Here is a 24,563-nt window from a genome sequence, read left to right as displayed (position 1 = left end):
GATAGAGCCTCAGGACACCCACCTGCAGACTGTCTCACCCCTGTCTTCAGACAATATCAAGACACGTCTGCTCCAAGCCAGAAATCCAACCCTCCAGAAGCCTTGATAGGATCTTTCTGAACTTGGGTCACCCCCTAGTTCCCTGGGTCATACTCACAATCTCCCACTCTGGAGAGTAAAGAGAGATGGCCAGATCTTCCCTAGAACAAACTAAATCAAATGCTCAGCCTAGGGGGAAGCAGGAGTGTATCCAATTTCCAATCACGTGCTCTCAGATGAGGAGGCTCAGAGCCGTGAGGCCTGGTTGCTGGGCAAATCCTGTGGCCTGAATTATTGATGGATGAATTCATCAGGCACACTGCCTTCATCCATCCATTCAGGTCATACCTGGCTTATTGAAAAACACAGCCTGAAACTGTACGCCATCTGCTCAGAACTCAGTTATTCTGGTGCAAACTCCAGACCCTCCTGTGTATCTGGAATGTTGCAAAGAGCAAAGGCTGTGGAGTCCCACAGACTGGAGTTCAAGAGTCTCCTGTTCCACTTCTGGCTGTGTAACCTGGGCTGGCTAGTTTAGCCCACCTCTGTGAGACTCAGTTTCCTTATCTGTAAAATGGGACCAATCATCTCTTACTAGCATTACAGAGATAAATCACACACACAGACACACACACACACCTACACACACATGAAGTTGCTAGCTCAGTGCCTGGCACATACTAGACAAACAACTTTTTTTTTTAATGTAAGCTCCATGCCCACCATGGAGGGCTTGAACTCACAACCCTGAGACTGAGACCTGAGCTGAGATCAAGAGTCAGACGCTTAACCAACTGAGCCACCCGGGTGCCTCAGACTGTAAGAGTTTGAACAATAGGTTTGTTTGGGGGCACCTGGGGGGCTCAGTCGGTTAAGCGTCCCGACTCTTGATTTTGGCTCAGGTCATGATCTCAGGGTTGTGAGATCAAGCCCTGCATGGAGGACTGTCTTGGGCTCCTTGCTGGGTGTGCAACCTGCTTAAGATTCTCTCTCTCCCTCTCCCTCCGTCCCCACCCTCTAGAAACAAAAACAAAACAAAACTCTTGTAGTCTGACTCCTTACCTTTGTCTTCCCTCACCATGAGCCCCATGCTCCAACCCCACCTCACCACCTGTCAAGCTTGGACCAGACCATGTGATTTTATACCATCTGTGTCATTTATCAACTTACTGCTTCTCGGCTCTAAATCCACTCTTTGTGCCTGCTCTGTACTAATGGAGCTGGGCCTTCTAAGTATTTCTCCTTTTCCAACCGACATAGTTAAGCTTTTTTCACCACAGTGTATTAAAGGGACATTGGAAGGGAATGGATCTTCCTTTCCTGGTTTCAGGTTGACTTACTTCCTGGGTTCCTGGAGAGCATGCGTTTTTCCCCACTCCTTGGCCCAAAGTTTCTCCAGTGCTAGGTTGTCTGCACTTGTGCAAATTTCTCAGTTTGCCTGCCACATACTTTCTGCAGCTTTTAACTAGGGTAGCAGTTGCATAGCCAGGAGCCCCAGACAGGGTGGTCTGCACCTAAGTTCAGGTTACTCCTACCCACACCTTCTCCTCAGCCCTAGACACACATACACTGGAAGTGCCAACAGTACTGTTCATCTGCAGAGCCAACCACCTGATTTTCGTCCTCTGGAACTGACAGGAACCACCCTGGCCCAGGCCAAATGCAGAAGTGAACTAGATTCCTAGAGACGGAGGTCTCTCTGAATTATTTATGTCCTTTAACATACTATGTAATACATAAGTACACACGAATATCCTACAGACTTCATATTTTATTTATTTTCATTTTATTGTCTTCCCAACATCTTCCCCTACCACCGCACTAAAAATGCAAGCTTCACGAGTATAGGGACGGACTTTTGCCTGTATTGTTCTTCCCCGTGTTCCCAGAGCCTAGGGGAGCGCCCGGCGTGTGATGGGATACTCAACTATTTAAGGAGCGAAGGAACAATTAAATATTGGATGAATCATGCATGAATGAACAAATTCTTAGTTATTAGGGTGAAGACTTGTGGGGAGCGGAACAGCCTGGAATTGAGGAAGTTGGCTAGGACTGGGGCGTGGGATCCTCGGGTCTCCCTCGGGGTGGATGCGCAGCACAGTGGTTCAGAGTTCCTTTCCCAACCAATCGCTAGTTGCTTAGCAACTGGTCGCCCGGCCCTCCGCTACCATTAGAGGGCGCGCGGGCGGGGAGACGTGAACGCGCACGCGTGCGCGGCGCCGACCGGCGAGGGAGGCACGTCACTTCCTGTTTCTTTAAGGGAACGTGGCTTTCGCCGCAGCGCCAGTCCTCCCGTCTGCGACTCTGCTGCGGCGGCCGGAGCTGGAGTCGGACCCCGAGCGCAGCGTCGCCATGGACTCGGCCCTCAGCGACCCGCACAACGGCAGCGCCGAGGCAGGCGGCGCAGCCAACGGCACGACCCGGCCGCCTTCCACGCCCGAGGGCATCGCGCTGGCCTACGGCAGCCTCCTGCTCATGGCGCTGTTGCCCATCTTCTTCGGGGCCCTGCGCTCCGTGCGCTGCGCCCGCGGCAAGGTAGGCTCGGAGACAAAACCGCGCGCGCTTTCCACCTCCCACCCGGACCACGACAGACGCGGACCCTTCCCGGCATGGATCACCACCACTTCCCCATCCCGAGCCACATCCGGGAGCTGGCCTTACGTGCTCCGGGATCTGACACCTTCTCTGATAGGGACCGGCTTCCACCCCCGTTCGGACCCTGACACATCCCTCCCTCTGTCCATCATGCTGCAAACACTGTCAACCTCACTTTACGATTCGGGCAGTGTATTGTTCTGATTCTACTGGACCCAGCCAGGCCGGCCCCACCCTCTGCTCTGGCTGCTCATCCCATATGGGACACCTCCTCCTGGGCTCCGGGTCAACCCCATCTGTACCTGATGGGGCGCTGGTTCTGACAACTGAATGGTACAGCCCCCTGTCATTCCTCCGTTGGGAACCCTGCCTCATCCACCCTAGGGCAAATTCTAGCATCCAGACCCATCCTGAAACTGTGACACCTGTCTGACTGGAATCTGACCTGTAGTGTGCTCTTCTAGAACCTCAAATCAGGCCCTTGTGCCACCTCGAAAAAATTAACCCAAGGATATAACCGCAGCTCAGGCCCCAGTTTTTTGCTTCCCTTCTCAGACCAGTTCCATTCAGCCAGCCCCTCAGAACCCGGCACCGTAGTGCCTCTCTTTTTAACCAAGCATAGACCCCTTCTTTGGCTGGTCCTCTCTCCCTCATTGGTAGACATTCCCAATCTTGGACCTGTCCTAGCCTGAGCCCAGACCCTGCCTCTTCCCAACTCCTCACCCTGTTTCTAGCTCAGACCCCGACCCTACCTCAAAGTAGCTTTTCTCCCTGTGCTTCCTAAGACAGTCCCGCCACCAAATTGGGCTCACCTGCCGAGCAACTGAGCTGCTGTTGGCCTGTCTTTGGAGACTAGCAGACCCATTCCTGACCTTTCTCAACATATGTCCCATTGGACACCTAAGAGGACCCCATCATCTCCCCTGCCCTCCATCTTCTTCCCTATGTTAAGCCCTCTCCAGCCCCTTGCACCAATGGCTTCTCGCTTCCTGGCACCCTCTCCCCTCCTAATCTGTAACTCCTCCCCCACCCAAACCTGAAGTTGAACCTAAGCGGAAGCTGGCTCACCCGAAGAGGGCAGGTCCACAAAGCAGCTGCCACTTTTGAAACTGCTCGAGTGCAGGTTTTCAAAAGATTACCCAATTTGAAATCTGCCACCTTCCTTACCCAAGATCAGAGAACTCTCTGTTGGCTCCTTTTATGGGCAGACACAAAGGGGAATAGTCAGGTAAGGCTTAGATGGCCCTGTTTGCCTTTCCATTCTGCCTCTTCTGAGCAGAGTTCAGGTGGCCGTCAACCTTCCTGCATGCCTTTTTGGCAAACACTCGATGCAGGGGGAGGTTCTGAAATAGATGAGGACAAAGGAAGTAAAGACAGCATGGCACAAACTGCGCAGCTTGTTCTGAGGGGCTCCCAAGACTGAGTGATTCTCCTTGGTGTCTTCTACACAAGGATCACTAGTCTCTTAAGAAAACATTTTACCAACAACAGAATTTCCTGAACCTCCACTGTTGTCGGGGCGGGGGGGTCGGCTGCAAAAATGAGTGGGTCAGAGCCCTGTCACCTAGGACTTAAGGTGCCTGGACAGAGAGGAATAACTAGCTGTGTGATTGCAGTATAGTAGTGCTGTGGGGTTTAGGGAGAAAGTTTGAGCACAGCTGAGGCAGGGCAGAGAGGCTTTGTGCTGGAGATGGGCTTGAGCCTTGATGCAGAGGTAGAATGTCAGCCAGAAGACATTCCAGGCAGAAGAAGCCAGGTAAGCCGCGGCATGAGACAGTTCAGGAGAGGGGCGCCTGGATGGCACAGTCAGTTAAACATCTGACTTTTGGTTTCTGTTGAGGTCGTGATCCTGGGGTTTTGAGATCGAGCCCTGCATCTGTTTTTGTGCTGAGTATGGAGTCTGCTTGGGAGTCTCTCTCCCTCTCTGCCCTTCCTGCTCATGCACTTTCTTTCTCTTTCTCCTCTCTCTCAAATAAATCCTTAAAAAAAAAAAAAAAAAAGACAGTTTTGGAGTTGGTGGAAGATCTGGTGTGGCGGGAACAGACAGGGTGTGCATAGAAGGGAGCTTTCAATCCACCATAGCCTCTAAATCCCTGCCCCACCATCTCCTGCAAGCTGCGTGAAATTGCAGGCGGCCAGCCCCACCACCAGTAACCAGGATGTTCTGAAATTTACAAAGCCTTCACCGTCTTTGATTCTCCCAGCAACTGAATGTTACAGATGGATCCAGTTTTATTTTCCCTGTCACACGGAGAAAGAAACTGAGAGTCAAAGAAATGACTGCTCATGATCCCTCTGCCAATAAGGGGCGGAACTAGGTGCTTCTAGGCCTCGTCCAGGGCTGTCCTTGATACAGGTACCTCTATAGACCCACACAAGTGGCATTTGGGCCTAGGGAAAAAAAAAAAACAAGCCAAACGACTCCCTTTTTCTACCCTGAGTCATGTTTCCTTGGTCACGTGGCAAGGAGAGAAAAGTTAGTGTGGGGGCCCAGGAGTTTTGATTTCCCACCAATGTGAGACCTTAAAGCCAGCCGAGAGGGCATGTGAGGACAGAATTCTCCCAGGAGCCAAGTTGTCCATAACAGGCAGGGCAAATTATGAAATCACAGGGAGAAGAAGGTGGAGTATCCAGGAGTGTGTTGGGAAGAAGTAGCCATGGGAGGAGCAGTCTTAGAGGTGTGCCCATCCCTGTCAGAGACCTGTGTTCCCAGAAGCGAGCAAATCCCAGTCCAAGCAATAGCTGGGGATCAGATTACTTCAAAGGCCCTTGGCCTATAACTCAGAGGAGCCCCTCAGCCCACTGGACTGGGCTTCTGCTCTGTGCCAGGCCCGGGCTGGGTACCAGGGGTGCTGGGATGAAGAAAGCCAGGCCCTGCCCTCCCAGAGCTCAGTGCCCCACGGAGAAACAGATGTGTGAGCAGCCGACTAAACCGAATCCTGATAACGCCTTCCAGAGGAGGCCGCAGCTGCCTTTGCATGGATGGGCGAAATTTCTGCAGGGGAAACAGGAGAGAGGGAGGCATGGCATCGCAGGGTGCATTCAGGGAGGCAGCGAGCAGTATGATGGGAGCCCCGGGGTAGGGCCTTGGAGGCCATAACAGGAAGGTATTCAGGCAGCCTGCAGCCTTTCTGCATGACAGAATCCTGAAGACAACACAGTAGTTCATCTTCATAGTTAGAAAATGACCACACACTTGCACTTGTAGGGGAAAAAAAAATCCAAGCCATGCAGAAGTAAGTATAAAGGAAAAGCCTCCTCAGTACCACTCCTTGAAGGAACCCAGTTAGCTCTTTAGTGTGGAACCTTCCAGAACTTTTTCTGTGTATATATGAATGTGTGTGTGCCTGTGTGTATATACAAATATAGATTTATTTTTATAACAGTGGGATTTTACAGTACATACTGCTCTGCAATTTGATTTTTTTTTTTTTTCTTTAACACTGTCTTGGTCATTTTCCTGTCAGTACCTGCAGATCTGCCTCATTATTTTATGACGGGGAGAGGAGGTAATGCATGCCTATGGTATAGAGTTCCAAAGGTGCAGAGGGCATTGTGAAAGCCTCCATCCCACCCAACTACCCGATTTCCCTCCCAAGAAGCAGCGCCTGTTACCTGTTTCTGGATACCCAGCCAAGAAATTCTGTGCCTTCACAAATAAATAAGCATATGCTTTCCCATTTTTTCAGTGTAACTGACATTTTGTTATAAATACTCTCTTTTTTGCATCTTGCTTTTTCATCGAATATATGTTAGAGACCAAATATATCAGTACACATGGAGTGGGCGTGTTCTTTAACAGCTGTATGGTATCTTACCTGTATCCCACAATTCGTTTAGAACACTCGTTCTCAAAATGTGATCGCTGGGCCTGCAGCAGCAGCAGTAGTAGCCTCACTGGGGAACTTGTTAGAAATGCAGAGTCTGAATTAGAAACTCAAGGTGGGCCTGGCAGTCTGTTTTCACAAGTCCTCCTGACAATTCTTCTGTGTGCTCGTGTGAGAACCTCTGATTTAGAGTCCTCCACGGGGTGTTTAGACGAGTGTCAGTCTTTTGCTATTAAAAACCATGCTGAAATTAATCTCCTTATATGTTTGTTACTTCACACTTGTCTGTATTTGTAGGTTTTTGTTTGTTTGTTTGTTTTGAAATTGATTTGCTGGGTCAAAGGCTGTGTGCATGTTTGGTGTAGATGGCACTTCAAATTATGCACCCTCACGGTTGTATAAGTTTATACCCCCACCAGCAGTGACCTCAATTCCTGTGTAATGGCTGCACAGTAGCCCAGTCTCCAGGGCTTTCTGAGCCAGGTGTGTGATACAGTCAGGTCTGGGCTTCAGAAAGAGCTCCTGGCAGAGTCAGTGATGGGCGGAAGGGAAAACAGGAAGGAGGCTGGTGAGGGAGTCATGATGAAGACTGCAGTGGAGCACAGGATTGGAGTGGGGGGTTAGTTCTAGAAATGTTTAGGAAGCAGAGTCATGGTGAGGTGAGTGAGTGAATGGAGGAAAGAAGAGGAGACCCTGGGGTCTCCAGCTGGGGTGACAAAGTAACAGAATGGTCCACAAGTCCCAGATCATTTCTAGGGCATGGCCTGGAAGCAGTACTCCCAGAGCTCGGGCCGAGCCAATGACTTGAGGCTGGGCATCTGTCTTCCCTTGCTGCTTTTGCTTCCGCCCTGATAACATCCAGAATGTCACTGGAAGCTAAATTTATTTCTGCTCTTTGTGTCAGCTACACACACACACACACACACACACACACAATTATGTTTTGCGTTTTGGGAGCTACTGCATTTAGAATCCAAATAATTTTTTGTATTTTTGTAACGACAAAGATTAACTGTTTGGAGTTTGTTGTTTGTTTGTGGGGGGAGGAGCAGAGTGAGAGAGAGAATCCCAAGCCAGCTCCATGCCCAGCCAGCAGAGCCTGACGTGGGGCTCCATCTCACAACCTTGAAGTTATGACCTGAGCCAAAATCAAGCGTCAGATGCTTACCTGACTGAGCCACCGAGGCGCCCCAAAGGTTAATTGTTTCATTGTACACAGGTTCCCTGAGCATCTTGCCACAACTTGCCAGCAGAACTTTCCAGGTAGGTAAGGTAGAGGTCATCTAGGAAGTAGTGGCTAAGAGTTGGGACACTGGAACCAGACTGCCTCCATTTGAATCCTAGTTCTGTCATTCACCAGCTCTGTGACCTTAAGCAAGTTACCTCACCTCCCTGAGCCTCAGTTTCCTGTCTGTAAAATGGAGCTCTTAAAATATCTGCTTTATAGAGTTTTTGTGAGGATGAAATCATGTATAGCACCTAGAACAGGGCTTGGCACATAGAACACCCTCTGTAAATGTTATCCTTATTACTGTTACTGTCGGATTTCCAGTCTCCCATTCTGACTCAGCATTGCAGCATGGCTATTTACACAGTCATCCACAGAGGAGACCAGAGTCTTTTGTATAATGGGACATGTGTCCAACCTTGGCTTGTTATCAAGTAATTTTAAGCCTCTTCCCACCCAGGATACAGGGCTGAATTGAAAGGAATATGTGGAAATGAGCCGTAACACTGGTTTGTACATGAGGCCAGAGTCCCATGTGCTCTGCACCTGCAGGTCCCTCTGCCTCGGGTTTCCCTTCCTTGTACACGGAGCAAATTCCTCAACTCAGGGTGTACCTGCCTCCTGCCCCCTACCAGAACCTGTGCTTGACCTTCAAGGCTTTGCCTAAGTGCCATCTGCTTTCTTCTGATTCCCTTATACGTACTATTCCTACTACTACTATTAATAATAATACAGAGTCTAGACAGCTGGTGTGACAGCTCAAGGCACAACACTAAGTATTTCCAATGCAAAAGTCTGGGGCGCCTGAGTGGCTCGGTTGGTTAAGCGTCTGCCTTCAACTCAGGTCATGATCTCATCATCCTAGGATCAAGCCCCACAGCGGGCTTCCCGATCAGTGATGAGTCTGCTTCTCCCTCTCCCTCTGTCTCTCCCGCCCCCTGTGTGCATGCGCTCTCTCTCTCAAATAAATCTTTAAAAAAAAATTAATAGAGTCCTGAAACTCGCCATACAGCTGAGGAGATTGAGGCTCTGAGAGAGAGAATGACATTCCTGGGCCCCATGGCTGGGAAGAGGCAGAGCTGGAGGTCGGGCTGGGCTTTCTGACATCACGGCCCTCTCCCACCCACTGGGCGCGCATACTGGGTATCACAGCAGCATATGTCTTATTTGGTCACGTGTCACGCTGTATCGTGAGATTCAGTTTACATGTCAGGGTCTTGGCCGGCCTCCCTGTGGACTCTGAGATTAACAGCTGTCTAACTTAGCATTTGTGCCTCTGTTCCTGCTACATGGGATGTACATTGAGTTTGTGGAGGTACACAGAGGGGTGGAGAAATTTTCCCAAGCCCCACAGCACACTGCTGCCGAAAGCAGAAACCCAGGGCTGGAGGAGAAGGAGGGAGAGAACCCTGCCTCTGTGTGTCGGTACTGCTCACCTGCCCCACCCCTTCCTCCCAGCAGAGCCACCCGGGGTACTCCAGCGAGGAGGGGCTCCCTCCCAGCCACCTCAGTCAGGCGTATGTTGGGGTTCGCCATGATACTTTACTATCTGCCAGGCTGTGTCGCATCCCATATCTCCTTTGGTTGAAGTCTCTTGGCCCTTTTAGAGGTAAATAAAGCTAGAGGTTGTGATCTTGTTTGACAGATGAGTAAACTGAGACTCCGAGAGCAAAGCATTTGCCTCAGTCACCCAGCAAGCCATTAATAGAGCACTGAGGACCTTGTTTATACTTTACGTGTATCATTTGCACATGTGTGAATTTTATCTTAGGAAAAATTCCCTGAAGTGGAATCTCTTGGTCAGAGGTATATGCACTTGTGATTTTGACAAATATCGTCAGCGTGCTCTCTGCAGGAAGACCAGTTTACCTTCCTGAAGGTACCAAGGGTCAGCACCTGTTTCCCCGTAGCCTGACCAGCTCAGTTTGTTACCCGGTATGGGGACTTTTGCTCTTCTGATAGACAAAAACTGAAATCTCAGTGTACTTCAACTCGAGCTTCTCTTATCAAGAGTGAGGATGAGGGGCGCCTGGGTGGCACAGCGGTTAAGCGTCTGCCTTCGGCTCAGGGCATGATCCCGGCGATCGGGGATCTAGCCCCACATCAGGCTCTTCAGCTATGAGCCTGCTTCTTCCTCTCCCACTCCCCCTGCTTGTGTTCCCTCTCTCGCTGGCTGTCTCTATCTCTGTCGAATAAATAAATAAAATATATTTAAAAAAAAATTTAAAAAAAAAAAAAAAGAGTGAGGATGAAAAGAAAAAAAAGAGTGAGGATGAAAATTTTTGCCTGTGAATAAGAGCTTTCTGTGGTCCCTGCTCTGTGAACCTTCTCTGTGTCCTTGGGCATGTGCAAATTACAGTTTGATGCACCTGCCAAGTTGCCCTCCCCAAAAGGCTGGGCCAGTCTGTACTAAAGCCGACAGTGTGTGCCCATCCCAGCTCCCCACCCCAGCGCCATTTCGTGACCATTTCATGGGCTTACTGCTCTCTGCCCCCGTCTCCTTCCCCTTCTGCAATTTTCCTTCCATCCTTGGGCAGAAGGTCTGCCTGACCCAAAGTCTGCCCTCTCCCGGCAGCTTCCCCTTTAGCATGTCTTGTCCTGTTGGTTTTCAAGAGGCAGCTGTGAGCCAAAAAAATGAATGAGACTCTGCCGCTGAACATGACCCTTGTCCCAGGGATGCTGGTGCCTTATTCACAGGACAGACGTCGTGATGGTGGACCCTCCAGCATTGTGATGAGCCTGTGGAGAGAGCTCACTTTGACTGGAGCAGAAGTCTCATCTGGCATTACCAGGACCTCTGGTAGCTAGGATATAAATAGAACAGACCTATAAAACACAGGGGGAATCGCAGTGGGAGAGTAGGCTTAGCCCAGTGGGAAATCTGGGAATGCTTCATGGCAGTGGCATTGACCAGGTCCTTGATGACTAAGGATTCTGCATAGCAGAGAAGGCGTGGCAAGAGCGTGATGATCTTGAAAGCTTTCATCTCTGTGTTTTTTAATATATATTCAAACCAGAATTATACTACCATTGATGGGTTCTCATTAGAAAGTTTTCTGGCAGGAATTTTATGAAGTTGATAAAATCCCTATGCTGTGCTGTCGCTCCACTCCCAGTTTTTTCCTTTTTTAAAGTGCTGAAATTATTTTGACTACATTCAGGTTTTTTCGTGTAAATATTTATCCTCTGTCATGTCTTTACCCAAAGCACATTGTCGCCAACTATAGCATCTGCCATTGTGGATTTAATTGTGGCTTTTACTCTTAACCAGATTCGGTTTTCCCAGTCGGATTTCTTAAGCGTACGTTTTGTGAGGATTTGCTTCTCCTTGCAGTCGGTGTCTTCCTGTGTAGTTTACGTTGCTTGTCTGTTTTATCTGTTGGTGGTTTGTGTCTACTCATGCTTACTGGATAACAGATTCATCATGTTTACCTGGTAGCTAATCCATAAGGAAACTGGGAATGGTTCTCATGAGGTCTAGGGCTACCCTATTGCACAGTTTCCAGAGTTTTCTCTCAGTTATTACATGCTGTAACTGCCTCTGCCCTCGCTCTTCTCTCCAGATCTGCCCCACGTGCGCTCTCGGGGTCCATATGGCCCCAGTGGCAAAACGGCGGGATGGAGCATCTCCCCTGGGATGGGCAGAGGGAGCCACACTGCCAAAGCCTGGGGTCAGGAGGATGTGGCGGGGCAGATGAATGAGCTCCAGCGCCTAGAGGCCACAATCGCACCCCCTAATCACAGTCCCCTTTTTTATCTGCTCTAGAATGCCTCGGACATGCCTGAGACGATCACCAGCCGGGATGCTGCCCGGTTCCCCATCATCGCCAGCTGCACACTCTTGGGGCTCTATCTCTTTTTCAAAGTAAGTCCTTTGCCACCTGTTGTGTCATTTGGTTTCAGTAACTTTATTTTGTTTCGTTTTATTTTCCCATCACAGGAGATATGCATGTTCATTTGTAGAAAATAAAGAGCAGGGGGGAAGTCCTAATAATTCACCTCTAGACCGACTACACAGAGATAACCACCGATGGCATCCGGACTCTTTCCCATAGTCATTATTTCTTTTCTCCACCTGGCTTTTTTGTTCCGTTTTCATGATACAGTTTTGGTTGCGTTGTGCTGTTTATGCTGGGATGGGGTCTAGCTTGTGTCTCCAGTACGCCTCTACCATACTAATTGCCTTTTTTTTTTTTTTTTTAATTTACCGAGGTTTATTTTCCCAATAAAAGTTACACAGGCTCAGTGTTGAAAACGTGGAAAGCACAGAAAAGTAAAAAGGGGAAAACAGCAGTGATCCAAAATCCCACTACCAGAGACAATCACAGATTCCCTTTGGAGGTGTGTCCTTGCGCTGTTTTCCCGGTGCATGGTTTCTTCGTAGCTGTGGCCACGTGGCGTACTCAGTTTTGTAGCTGCTGCTTTCACTCCCCATTAATAGCATCATAAGCATTCTCTCATGTTACTGCAAACTCTTCTGAAGCTTTTCTTTTTTTTTTTAATATAACACGTACTATTTTCTGATTATGAAAGTAAGATATGTAAAAAAATTAAAGGGAGGGGAAGATCTAAAGAGTGGGGAAAAATATACAGAGGTAACAATCACTATTAACGTTTGGGCATGTCTCCTTTCAGGGTTTTAATAAGCATGCTTTTCACATAATTATAGTCCTATCCTAGCTGTAGTGTTGTGTCTTTTGTTTTGCACTCGTGCCTCACAAGCACTTTTTCCCTGGTCACTGAAAAGCCCTCAAGGACGACTTGAATTCACATGTTAAGAACACAGGTAGATGGCGGAAAAAAACGTTTTCAATCTAAGGCAGGGTGTAAATGAGCCATAATCTTCTCCCCAGTGTAGTTTCTTGTGAATCTTATGCATAGATCTACATTTATGTTAATATTTAAAAACAAATATATGTATGAGATACAGGATTTTTACCGTAGAGATATGTTTTATATTGACGCACTCACATCTACCTCATTCTTCTTAACACCTGCCTGTGGCCCTGTTCCATGGCTGTGCCCTGAGGGCTGCCTAGTGCTGGAATATCACAGCAGTGCTGGGCACGGTATCTTGCCTGGGCCCATATCTGCAAGTATATCTGCAGTAGGAGGACCAGGTCACATAACATCTCCATTTGTAATTTGAACAGATAGTACCAAATCCCCACAAAAGGTGGCACCCATTTACATTTGCCCTGATAGTTGGGAGTTTGCAGCTCCCCTACACTCTCACAGGCATTGAGTAGCATCAGAATTCCTTACTTCTACCGGTCTGTGAGCAAGTCACAACATAATATAACACCTGTTTCCTGTCCCATCACTCCCTCATTGTTGGATCAGAGCTACACTTCTTAGTGGCTTCAGAATCCCCCCAAGGGCAGATTGACCACAGCTCACCTCCAGTATCTCCCTCATTTTAAACAGAAGAAGTCATCTCGACTTTTACAAATGAGAGTGCATTAGATAACATTAGGTATGCGCTGATTTTTTTTTTCCCCTGGACCTTGGGTGAAGAGTTGAATTTATTCCATGCTTTGGTTCATAGCACACCATCATCAGTCCATGCCAGGCGCCACTTCACCCCTAGTGCCTGCCTCCATCTCCCACCTTCATTTCCATCTCCACGAGAAGCACCTGCTCTGATGAGTTGGCTTTGTCTTCAGATGTGTGTCTCCTTGTAAAACGTATGGTATCAGCATATCTGTGTCTGCTGAGAGTCCAGCTTCCATAGATAGAGCTGTTCAGTACATCTGTTTGCTTTTTCTCCCCCCTGTACTTTTGAGATCTGTGGCCGTCTGTACATCTAGCCCATTGCCTCCAACTTGGCTCTTGGCAGATATGTCTCAGGTCTGTGCTGTGCTGACTACCAGGGATACATACCCAGGCCCTTGCCTCAAGACCTTCCGACATGTTTAGTACTTAGGATTCATTCCTTCAGCTAGGTTCCCTCAGAAAGAAGTTTCTGGCAGTGGAGGGTATGAGCATTTTTCTTGAAGGCGCTGGATGCTCAGCCTGTCCCCTTCTCCAGGCGGGTAAGCCCCTGCCTGCCTTGCACCAGAGGACACCGCATACCTCTTGTCTCTGTCTCTAGAGGGTCCACACTGAGATTTCTGAGAAGAGGCTACCTGGACCACACAGCCGACAGATTCCTCCCAGACTCCAGGCAGGCGGCTTGTTGATTGGTTTGCCGAACGGCAGTATCACTCAGCCCCTTTCCTCCTCTCCCCCCAGGTGGGACATTTCTCAATACCCTGAAATTTACCTTAGCCTACCTCATTCTAAACTAATCGCTTTGAGACAGCTTATAAAAATTATATGCAGCAGTATAAGTAAAAGCATTAAAGGAAGAAATTGGAGTGAAAGAGAAAATTGAAGTAGGATAAAACGAAGCCTTGGGTGAGGACCATACCCTAAGCCCAGGCTCTAAAGTGAAAGACATGTACTCTTGTCAGAGAGACTCTAATACCGGTGTGGCTCTGAGTTTCTGGCAGCTACAGCACAAAGCAAGCCAGACTTGGCGAGACTTGGCGCACAGTTCATAGGCCACACAGTCAAGCCAGCTGCAGGCTCTAAGTTGCAGCCAGAGAGATCTTCCCAAGGGCCCACGTGGAAGGAACACTACCAAGAGGTCCACCACACTTCATAAAACATGGCCCCCGTGCCTGTGAAATGTGTTCATAGGGCTTTTTCTTACGGTAGTCACATTCTAGGCCACTGTTTTGCTCATCCATTCATTCTGCAAACATTTACTGAGTGCCTGCTGTGTACAAGGCCCAGAGTGAGAAAAACAACTGACCACCCCTACCCTCAAGGAGTTTCTTGTTAATTGGTGGAGATGGACACCAGTCAGTCACATGATAAATGTGAAGTTACAGTCCTGGAAAGTGCCAGAGAGGCAAGGTGTAGCACCAGGAAAGCACAGAAGAGCCCCCAGTCAGCATGAACCCCCGCTCCTGCCCTACCCCACCTCCGACAGCAGCACCTCCATCTACCTCACTGCTCCGCCAGCCGCAAACTCTGGGTTCCGTCCTCCCTGCTCTTCCCATCTTCCAGCCGAGGGCAACATCCTCTATCCTCCAGACTCTGCACTGCCCTCCTTACTGGGCACACAGCAGCACGGGGATGCCCTCAGGCCATCCAGTCACATCACACCCCTGCCCTTGGCCTCCAATACCGCCTGTCTCACCCAGAGGAATCAAGTTTTTCTCATGGCCCTGTAGGATCTCTCTCCCTCTTAACCTTTCCAGCCTCATCTCCTGACACCATCCCCTTACTATCAGCTCTAGGCTCACAGGCCCTGACTATTCCTCACACACATAAGCAGCATACCCACCTCAGGACTTCTGCACTCATCCTTCCCTCTGCCCCAAATGCTCTTGCCCTCAAATATTTTCACAGCGGCTCCCTTACTTCAGTAAGGTTCTATTCCTGAACGAGGTGAGTATCTTCCCATTGGGAGGCTTTCACTGGCCACCTGTCTAAAAGAGAAGCTCTCCTCTCCTCTGTCTCCTTGCCCGGCTTTGCTTTTCTTCTGAGCACCCATCACCACTTGACAATATATTGCATATTTGTTTCTTTTGAGATTCCTTCTCCCTCGCTGGCGCACAAACTCCAGGAGGGCAGGGACTTTTATGCCTTATTCCTTGCTGTATCCCCAGTGGTTCTCACGATGCCGTGCATGTAGTAGGCAGTCAGTATGTGTAAGCTGAATTAACGAGGGGTGGTTGTATCAAGGAGAGCTGCTCCGAGCTGAGAGGTGAAGAAAGAAGGGCAGCCTAGCTGAGGAAAGGAGAATGTCCCGGGCAGCAGAAGAGCGTGTGCACAGGCCGGCTGCCTGTGGCGGGGCTGTGACACAGACACGGCCCTGCAGAAAGGCCAGTGTGGCCCCAGCATGTCGAAGGACGACCAACGTGTTGTGAGCCACAGCTGAGAAGGTTGCACACCACGTGAGGGTGTGGACCTTGAGCTTGTGAGAGCAACGTGGGCAGACAGGCGTTTAAAGAGATTCTGTAACAGCCTCCTTGAGAGTGCCCTGTGCCCCATACCACAGCACGTGGTTCCCTCCCAGCCGGAGACCCACCGGAAAGCAAACTCAGGAGAGGGTGAATGCAGAGGGAGATGACGGGGCCTTCCCCAGAGTCCAGAATTCACAGCAGTGACAGGTGGCTTTAGAGTACCTCGAGAGAGAACATTTCCCAGTTTCACTTGACAGCAAGACCGAGAAGCAGAAGACAGGGCCTGCTGTTAGAGCTTCCAGCCATCACCATGGGAAGAGTCCTCCAGAAGAATGTCGTGTGGACGATGGGGCAGGGCACAATCGGCTTATACGTAGCATGCTTCGGGCCTTGGTGTAATGGGCTCCCTAGATTTTTGAGCAGGGAGAAGGAACCTTGGAAGAGTGCATCCTGAGGTTCAGATGGGTTCAGATGGCTCCCTTGGGACGCCACACTCAGGACTGTCCTCCCCCATGATTCCATGCCGGGCCTCTGAGCAGAGACGCCATATTGCCTGTCTGCAGATGGTGGAGCCACCGGGCACAAATACACAGACTGCTTTGGGTGCGCTTCCGGGGGCCTGAGGTCCCTCCGTTTTCTTCTGTAGCCACAGAAGCTAGAAGGCCCCTAGCGCTGTCTGAGAGTCTTCCTGCCACCGTTCCCTAGCTCCAGAGGGGTGAGACCAACCTCCAGAAGAGAAGCGGGGACTCTGGTTTCCTCATAGTCACTGGCAACCCTGACTTCCTGTTTCTTTTTTTTTATTTCTGCCTCAGATATTCTCCCAGGAGTACATCAACCTCTTGCTGTCCATGTATTTCTTCGTGCTGGGGATCCTGGCCCTGTCCCACACCATCAGGTCAGAAGGCATCTCTGCAACATTTGAAGCAGCTTTCTCAGGAGCCAGTACAGGGTCCTGGATGAGAACATGACCTTTGGCGTCATTCAGAGCCAGGTTTGAATCCTGGCTGTAAAACCCGAGGGCATCTTCCCCCTGTGGTACACCGTGGACAACCTAGGACAAGAACCGCAGCCTCTGTGGGACGCAGTTTCCTCACAAGGACTGATAAGCGTATCCAGTGGGTGTTCCCCCCACCACGGTTGTTGGGAAAGTTGTTTGTCGCGGTGAGAGATGGGGAGTACCAGTGCCACCTGCCAGGTGTCGTAGGCTGCTGGGCACCAAGCTCTCAGCCCGGCTTCTCGTGCGTGAGCTTATTTCCTAATGAGAGCGAGGCAGTGAGTATAGTGAGAAGTTAGGCATGCAGCCTCTGGAATTTGATGACCTGAATTTGAATCCAGACTCTGCTACTTAATAGCCCTGTGACTTAGGGCAAGTCACTTAATATCTCTGGCCTCAATTTCCTCAGCCGAACGTGGAGGAAAATAATCAAACCTTCCTCGTGGGTCATGGGGGAAAGCTTTTAGCCCGGTATCTGGCACCTAATGTGTCTAATAACTGTTAACTGTCATTGTTACTATTACTTCCTGTGCTAACCTGCCAGGTAACTTCAGGAGGTTAGCTTTTGCTTTTAATCCTGTTAACTTTGCACACTGAAGCTCAAAGAGATTAAGAAATTTGCTAGGATCGCACAATGGATAAGCAGCAGAGCCAAGATTCAAATCCAGGTCTAAGTGGCCCCAGAGCGATCTTCCCACTGCCACCCTGCTGGGACGGCCACATGCTTGTGTGTGTTCAGTGGGGATAAAGGACTGCAGCCGGGGACCCTCGGGGTGTTGCTGTTAGCGCCGTGGACAGGCCAGTTCTCCATGCGTTATAAACATCTGGCATTCCCTAGCCCTGCTTACTAAATGGGAGTTGTGTCCCCAGTCCCCCCCAGCTTGTGACTGCAAAAGTGTCCACGGTGTTTCCATCTGGCCGCTTGAGGTGGTACAGTGTCAGGTTGAAAACCGCTGACCATGAGGTGGCCAGCAGACCAGGGAGGTTCCCAGAAGGAAGGAACACAGCTTAAAGTCAGCTTTGAAGGGTGGCAAACCTGGAAGAGGCGCGAAGGAGAGGGGGAAGCCAGGAGCTTAGAAGGTCTGTGTGCAGTGAAGGCGCAGTCGGGATCTTTCTGCAGTAGTCAGAGCGAAAGCCAGAGACGAAGCGCCGGGCCTGCTCACAGGAGACATCGAAAGCCAGATGAGTTTGGCCTTGTTGCTCTAGGCACGCTGGCAGGACCGCGTGGTACTCGAGCGTGGGTTCAAGAGACAGCTGGCCCTGGGACCAAGGCCTGGCTCTGCCAGCTCTTTAATTTGTGTAAGCTTCTCAAGCCCTCTGAGCATCAGTTCTGTAAAACGGAGACACTATGAGCACCTCCTCACTGGGGCATGGAAGGATCTGGTGAGCCACAGCTATAGCATGGCCGGAGCACAGCGCCAAGCGCACTGTGTCGTACTTCTGGTCCAAGGTCCCACAGCTGGGACTGAGTTCAGTGTTGTCTTCAACTCTACCTGCCCTTTACCCATAAAATCTTGTCCTGGCCATCTTAAAAGAATTTTAGTCCAGCCCCCTATCCTAAAAAATGAAGGCCCGGAGAATCGACCTGAGTGACTCGGACCTAGCAAGATGGTGGCAGACCCAGCCTCAAAGGACAGACCTCTCTATCTGATGGATCTGGGGTGAGGTGGGGTGGGGTGGGATGGGGGTAGTCGCTTCCAGGCACTGGGACCCCTCCTTCCCTATGCAGATTACAATCCCCCCCCCAATTCTTGTCCATCCCACCCCTGGATCTGTGAGAGGCTTGAGATTTCCAGGCCTCCCCATGGCCCAAGCGCCACCTCAGAGAACCCGATGTATTTTGTCTCTGTTTTTTAACTAATTCATAATTTAAACTGGTAAAAATTATTGACAGAAATAGAACAAAATCAACTGAAATGGCACATGGCGAAATATATTAGCAACTAAAACTTAACAGAAGAATCATTTTCTTGATAAAATTTAGAGCACAGTATTTGACCTGGGAAAATCAGACCTCATAAACACAACGGATGACCATGGGCAGAAGGGGCACTCACTACACAGCATCAGAGCTGTCCTGTGAAAAATTTCTCATGGACCAAAAATGGGAGGGATGAGAGAAATGGCTTTGAAAACTTTACATGGAAAAGAACTGAATCAGATGCACATAATTTTAGCAAAAAGGGAGGAAGGCGTAATTTAATCATGGTAATTTAATCATGTTATTTAGAAAGCTGAGCCAAAAATTAAATTTATTTTTCTCCTTCAGTCAAATTTGAGTTTTCTGAAATACTTTCTCAAAGAAAGGCTACAGTTTAGTTAGGATTTCCATGAGCTGTTTATAGCCACAAACTTGGAGTCAGACCTCCATCAGGATCCAAACCAGAGGGTCTGAAGGTGGGATTCGGGGAAGGTGAGGCTCTGAGGGGTCGTGTGACGCTAGGATTCACAGCTGGTAGGGGCAGAGGGGGTTTTGAGCCCAGGTCTGTCTGACTTCACGGCCCATGTTCTTCCCAGTTTGTTGAGAGAGAAGGGGAAACAGATTGTAGAGGGTGCCCCGCCCAGCAGTCCTGCAGTCCCCAGAGGACTAGGGGGACAGAGCTGCTGAAGGGCCGGAAGAGCCCGGCCCCTAGCCACGTCAGCCCCAAGTGGGGATTCTTGTGGACCCTTCCATCCCTGCCGCCGCCGCCCCCCAGCCTGCCGCCTGCCTCCACCTTGTGCAGCCACCAAGACTTCCAAGCCCATGCCAGAACCCATCCTGCCAAGGGAACCTCAGCTTATTTTTATCATCTCTGAGCTCACACCCCATCCAGCTGACCTTTAGAGGGAAAAGGGCCCGTAAGGCGAAAATCTGCCACCCCAGGAAGAAAAGGTCAGTTTTATCAACCCTTGCTTTCCCCTCCCAGGGGAGAAGGGCACCAGAATGTGGTTTCCCAGCAGGAAGCAGTGACCTTTAGGTTTTATGGGAGCCATTGAGGGCCGGAAAGTATCTCTGCCTGCTGCAGAAGTCTGCATTCAGAGCGGTCAGCAAGCGCTTACTGGCTGCCTCCCAGGCACCAGGCCTGCGTGGGTGGGGTGAAGGTGGTGAGACAGGACCCCTACTCTCAAGTTCAGGCTCACCAGCCAGCTTGCTTGACTCTTGCCCTGTGTTATCCAGCAGCTCTTCGTTGCTCGGGGTAACCAGGTCATCAGTCTGGAGACTTCTTACCTCAAGTCAAAGTGGCAGTTAAGCTTACAGGCTGCCAAGCATTCATTTCATCCTCTTAATAACTAAGAGGAAGATATTACTGTAGTGTTCCAGAGGAAACAGTGGCACAGAACAGTTAAGTCACTTTCCCAAGATCACGCAGCTTATCAGTGGTAGAGTCAGGATTTGAATCCAGAAAGTCTGGCTCCAGAGTCCGTGCCCCGAGTCACTGCTCTGCTGGTTCAGAAGCTAAGCATCAATCTCCCGAGGAAGAGGCCAGCCTGCAGTGAAGGGCTTAACTCCTCGGGCCTTTCTCTGCCTCTGCCCACACGCTCTGGCTTCGGGCTCTCCCAAAAGGGATTCAGCAAACTGAGCTGAAAGTAGCTTCTAGCCTCATCTGCCCCAGCTTCTGCCCCCCACTGCTTCAGAGCCCTTCTGTGGAAGCCCCATCCCGGCTCCATCCTCGTGTCTGCTGCACTTCTGTTCACAAAGCTCTCCTTCGTGCCACAGCCCTGCAGACGGGGAAGCTGTTTGACAAGTGGGGAAAGAGGCCCTGAAATAGTTCTTAACTCCACATCTCCTTTCTCCAACCCCCAGGGTCTTAGAAAGGGAGCTCCCTTTCCCTGCCTTTACTGCTGTGCCCAGGGTAGCTCTTGGCCTGCCTCCGTTTACCTACCAGTTGGGAGCACCATTCTGGATTTGCCCACCTCATCAGTCATTGTCAGTCTGATCTGCTGTTGCCAGATGCTTTTGAGCTCAGCCTCTGGACAAGTGCCAACGCTGATGGAAGCCCAGAGTTCTTACACCCCACCCAGTTGTGGGTCCAGAGTTGGGCTAAGCCTCTCCCCTCCCTTCTCGCCTATCTTCACAGCAGCCATTTGAGACAGGTGGTATTGTTATCCCCATATACAGCTGAGGAGATGAGCCACTAAAGTGACTCGCCCAAAGCCACACCACTGGTGTGGCTTCTGGGCTGAGCTGCCCCAGGGCCAGGCTGGGCCAGGAGGCCCTGATTTGCTAATCTTTTTCTGAAGATGATCCAGAAAAGAAAGTTTCTGTTCCCTGCCTGGCCAAGGCATAGAGTATGCTGGGTAATCAGAGACCATTTTTCCAGAGATGAGGCTAAGCCCATCCTGAGCAACAGAGGCCTCGTGGAATGGAGGAATGAGAGGGTCACCTCCCACCTGCACCTTAGGGCTGTGATTCTTCTAGCTGATTGAGTCCAGCTGAGTTTATAAAAAATCTCAGGCCTGACAAGTCATGGCGTGGGGGGTAGGCAGTAACCATCAGGTCATCTGACTTGGTAAGTCTAGAAGAGAGTCGAGGAATACGCATTCTTGACGATGGACTCTCATAGAGACAGTGCACGGACCAGGCTTTGGCATCCATTCCTGTTCTAAAACTGCATCTTACGTGGACGTCTGGCCCTGTTTTGTGTTTCTTGGATGATAACCGAGAGGCAGTGTGGAAGCACTAGGATTCCAGAGACCTGTGTTTGAGTCTCAGCTGAGATGGGGAGTCACCCCTGGGCAGTCACTTACTCTCTCTGTTTCCATCTGCGAAATAGGGCTGATAAGTCCTCCCCATCAGGGCAGCTGTGAGGGTGCCAGGAGGAAAGAGCTGTAAATGGGTGCTTCTGGGATGGGTTGGGGCTGCAATTACCCGTGGAGGTCCTGTTTGCCAACCTGCTTTGTCTTTCCTTCCAGCCCCTTCATGAATAAGTTTTTTCCAGCCAACTTTCCAAATCGACAGTACCAGCTGCTCTTCACGCAGGGCTCTGGGGAGAACAAGGAAGGTCAGTGCTGCCCACTTTCCCTTGCCTTGGGGATCTCTCACCTCCTTCCCCTTTGTCTCCAATATCGGGGCTCTTCAACAAAGCAAGGGATGGAAAAGGTGGGCTCTGCAATTACATTGCCTGGCTTCCCACCCCGCTCTGCCACTGCCTACACGGGGGACTCTGGGTGAATGCCTTTACTCCTCCGAGCCTTGGGTGTTTTCGTTTTTATTTCATCTGTAGAATGAAAATGATCCATCTAGTACCTTCCTCATAGATATGTTGTTAGGATGGGAGTCCGTGATGAGGGGAGCACTCAGCACACAGCCTGGCTCGTGGTAGGGAGCACCCGCTAACGGTGGCTGGCGTAGCTCCTTGTGTTATACCTGTTTTTAATGTGATGGCTCTCCCACCTAAGACTTGGAAAGGGGGTTCTTTGATTTAAAAAAAAAAAAAAAGAAAAGAAAACTCTGGGACCTTGGGAAATGCTTGGGCTTTGGGGGTTTTTTCAAACATGAGTTCTAGTGCTGTAACAGTATTGGCAGTGGCTTGACCAAATGGAAAGTATTTCTTGCATAAAAGGCTGAGCTTGTGAACGTCACTCTCTCTCTTATGGGCGCCTGCCACATCCTGCCTTATTCCTAAAGAGTGGTGACTTTAAGTCATTCCTTTTTGCATTTCGAGTGCGTCTGTGCCCAAGAGGTGATTGTTGAATTTAAAAAAGGAAAAAAGGAAAAAAAGTGCTAAGCTTGCACCACAGAATCTTTGAGAGCCAAGGCTCCATCTGTCTTGTGCTCCGTCACACGCGGGTGGCCCTTAGGCCCAGGATGGTGTACCATCACCATGTCACAGGCCCATTTAGCTACAGCGCAAGCCAGAAGATGTGGCCGTGAGCTGACTGGCTTCACGTCCAGTTAAAAATCACCAAGGTGCTTCCTGAAACCAATACTACACTCTATGTTAACTAACTTGAATTAAAACCAAAAAAAATTCCCAGGGTGCTGTTACCACAGAGGAGAGAACAAAAATTGGGGCCAACCCGCGGTCCATTCCACTCTGGAATCTGAAAGAAATGGCTGCGCTCTGTAACCCTGGGCAAGCCCCACCACCTTCCTGGGCTTCCTCACTAGGAAACTTGGAAGTGATGGAGAATGGCTATAAGAGGAATGTCTACCACAGGGCCCCCTACAGGAGCACGCAGGGACTCCTTCCTGCTTTTTCTCCAGGCCTCCAGCTCTTACCGTCTTCCTCTTCCTCCTTTGCTGGTGATGTAGGGTTACAGCAATCTTCTTGATTTCCCTTGATGGCAAAGTAGGAAGACTCCTGAATGGACCGGGGCCTAGCTAAAGACCTGGGCTCAGTAGCAGCTGCCATTGATGGGGCACCCACTGTGTGCTAGGCACTGTGCTGAGTGCTCTGTGAGGCCCATCTCACTTGCTCCCCAGAGCAGCCCTATCGGGGAGGTGCTGCAGTCCCCTTTATACACAGGAGGAGACTGAAGCTCAGAGAGGGAACTGCCTCCCCCAAGGTCACCCAGCTACAAATGCAGAGTCTGTGCTTCCAACACCACAGACCACCTCCCACTGACCCTGCGCCAGGCCTGTGTTCTCTCTGGGCCTCCAGTCCCTCCTGTAGGAAGTCGGTGGGGGGGCGGGTGCTGGGGAGGCTCTGACAGTGCCCACAGCCATGCCCTCCTCCGTCCAGGGGCTGACAGGTGGGAGGGGCAGCCCCGCCCCGGGGAGTGGACTTACCCGGCCTCTCTGCCCAGAGATCATCAATTATGAGTTTGACGCCAAGGACCTGGTATGCCTGGGCCTGAGCAGCATCGTTGGCGTCTGGTACCTGCTGAGGAAGGTAAGGAGCCAGGGCCTGGGGCAGCATGAGGGGACGCGGGAGCAGGGTAGGCAGACAGCCCATCTCACTCCCACCTTTCCCCAGCACTGGATTGCCAACAATCTCTTTGGCCTGGCCTTCTCCCTTAACGGGGTGGAGCTCCTGCACCTGAACAACGTTAGCACCGGCTGCATCCTGCTGGGTGGACTCTTCATCTACGATGTCTTCTGGGTGAGTCGGGCTAGGACGCAAAGGGCCCCTTGCCAGGTGCCTGGGTGGCTCAGTTGGTGAAGCGTCTGCCTTCAGCTCGAGTCATGATCTCAGGGTCCTGGGATCCAGCCCTGCATCAGGCTCCTTGCTCAGCGGGGAGTCTGCTTCTCCCTCTGTGCTCTCTCTTCCTCTCAAATAAATTAAATAAATAATCTATTTTTTTTAAGGTGGGGAGCTGGGGTGGGCCTTGCCTCCTCCGTCTCTGTCTTGCAGCAGTCATCTGATGGAAGGCAGCTGCCTCAGCCTGGAAGTCAAGACCCCAGAGCAGGTCCTCTCTAGGCCCACTTGCCCTCATCTGTGAAACGAATGAGAGAACAGATTCCCCAGGTGGCTGAGAGCCCACCCTGTGCCCCAGGCCTTCCAGCCATCCTCACTTCTTCCTGGTGGCCTGGCAGAACTATTCCTTTTCTGTGTCTTCCTAGCAAGCAAGTTGAGACTCAGAGAAATTCAGGCATGGGTGGTTAATGCTGATGAATGGGCGCAGCCAGGGCACTAGTCTGAGGACAGAGGCTGCCGTTGGCAGCACGCTCTGGCACACACCAGCCCTGGGCTGAGGGGCTTGCTATGCCCACTCCCCACAGGCATGCTGAGGGCTCAAGGTCAGCCTGACTTAGGCACCTTTTTCTGGCCTCAGGCAGCCTCTTTCCAAGACCCTTTAGTGGGTGGTGCTGGAGGACTTTATCTCTTAGGGGTGGGCAGAGCCCTGAACAAACAGGAGACCTGGCCTGGGCCGTCAGAGGCCCTTTTCCAGCTCCTTCAAATAGCCCTGCTTATTGCCCAGAACCAGGAGCCCCATGCGGTGTTCCTATGACCAATATCAGTAGCCACCTAATCTCAGCTTCCATCTGCTCTGGAACA

General features: G+C 50.5%; 1 protein-coding gene across 10 annotated transcripts in view; it reads left to right on the top strand.

Annotated features, from left to right (window-relative positions):
- Positions 1 to 2,274: 2,274 nt before the first annotated feature.
- HM13 (histocompatibility minor 13) overlaps positions 2,275 to 24,563 on the top strand; it is a 39,274-nt gene continuing 16,985 nt past the window's right edge. For 6 of the 10 annotated variants that reach the window (XR_004619947.1, XM_034641910.1, XM_034641908.1 and 3 more), the window contains exons 1-6: positions 2,275 to 2,574; positions 11,456 to 11,554; positions 16,460 to 16,542; positions 21,535 to 21,623; positions 23,317 to 23,456; positions 23,541 to 23,666. Coding sequence is in view for 8 of the 10 variants with exons in the window: in XM_034641910.1 (XP_034497801.1) it covers positions 2,392 to 2,574; positions 11,456 to 11,554; positions 16,460 to 16,542; positions 21,535 to 21,623; positions 23,317 to 23,456; positions 23,541 to 23,666 (720 nt within the window). In the remaining 2 variants the exon portion in view is untranslated. The remainder of the gene's footprint in view (positions 2,575 to 11,455; positions 11,555 to 16,459; positions 16,543 to 21,534; positions 21,624 to 23,316; positions 23,457 to 23,540; positions 23,667 to 24,563) is intronic. The other 4 variants (XR_004619948.1, XM_002918285.4, XM_034641907.1 and 1 more) reach the window with 2 other exon arrangements.

This window comes from Ailuropoda melanoleuca, chromosome 13 (genome assembly GCF_002007445.2).
Source record: "Ailuropoda melanoleuca isolate Jingjing chromosome 13, ASM200744v2, whole genome shotgun sequence".
Taxonomy (NCBI): domain Eukaryota; kingdom Metazoa; phylum Chordata; class Mammalia; order Carnivora; family Ursidae; genus Ailuropoda; species Ailuropoda melanoleuca.
This window is presented reverse-complemented; position numbering and strand designations above follow the sequence as displayed.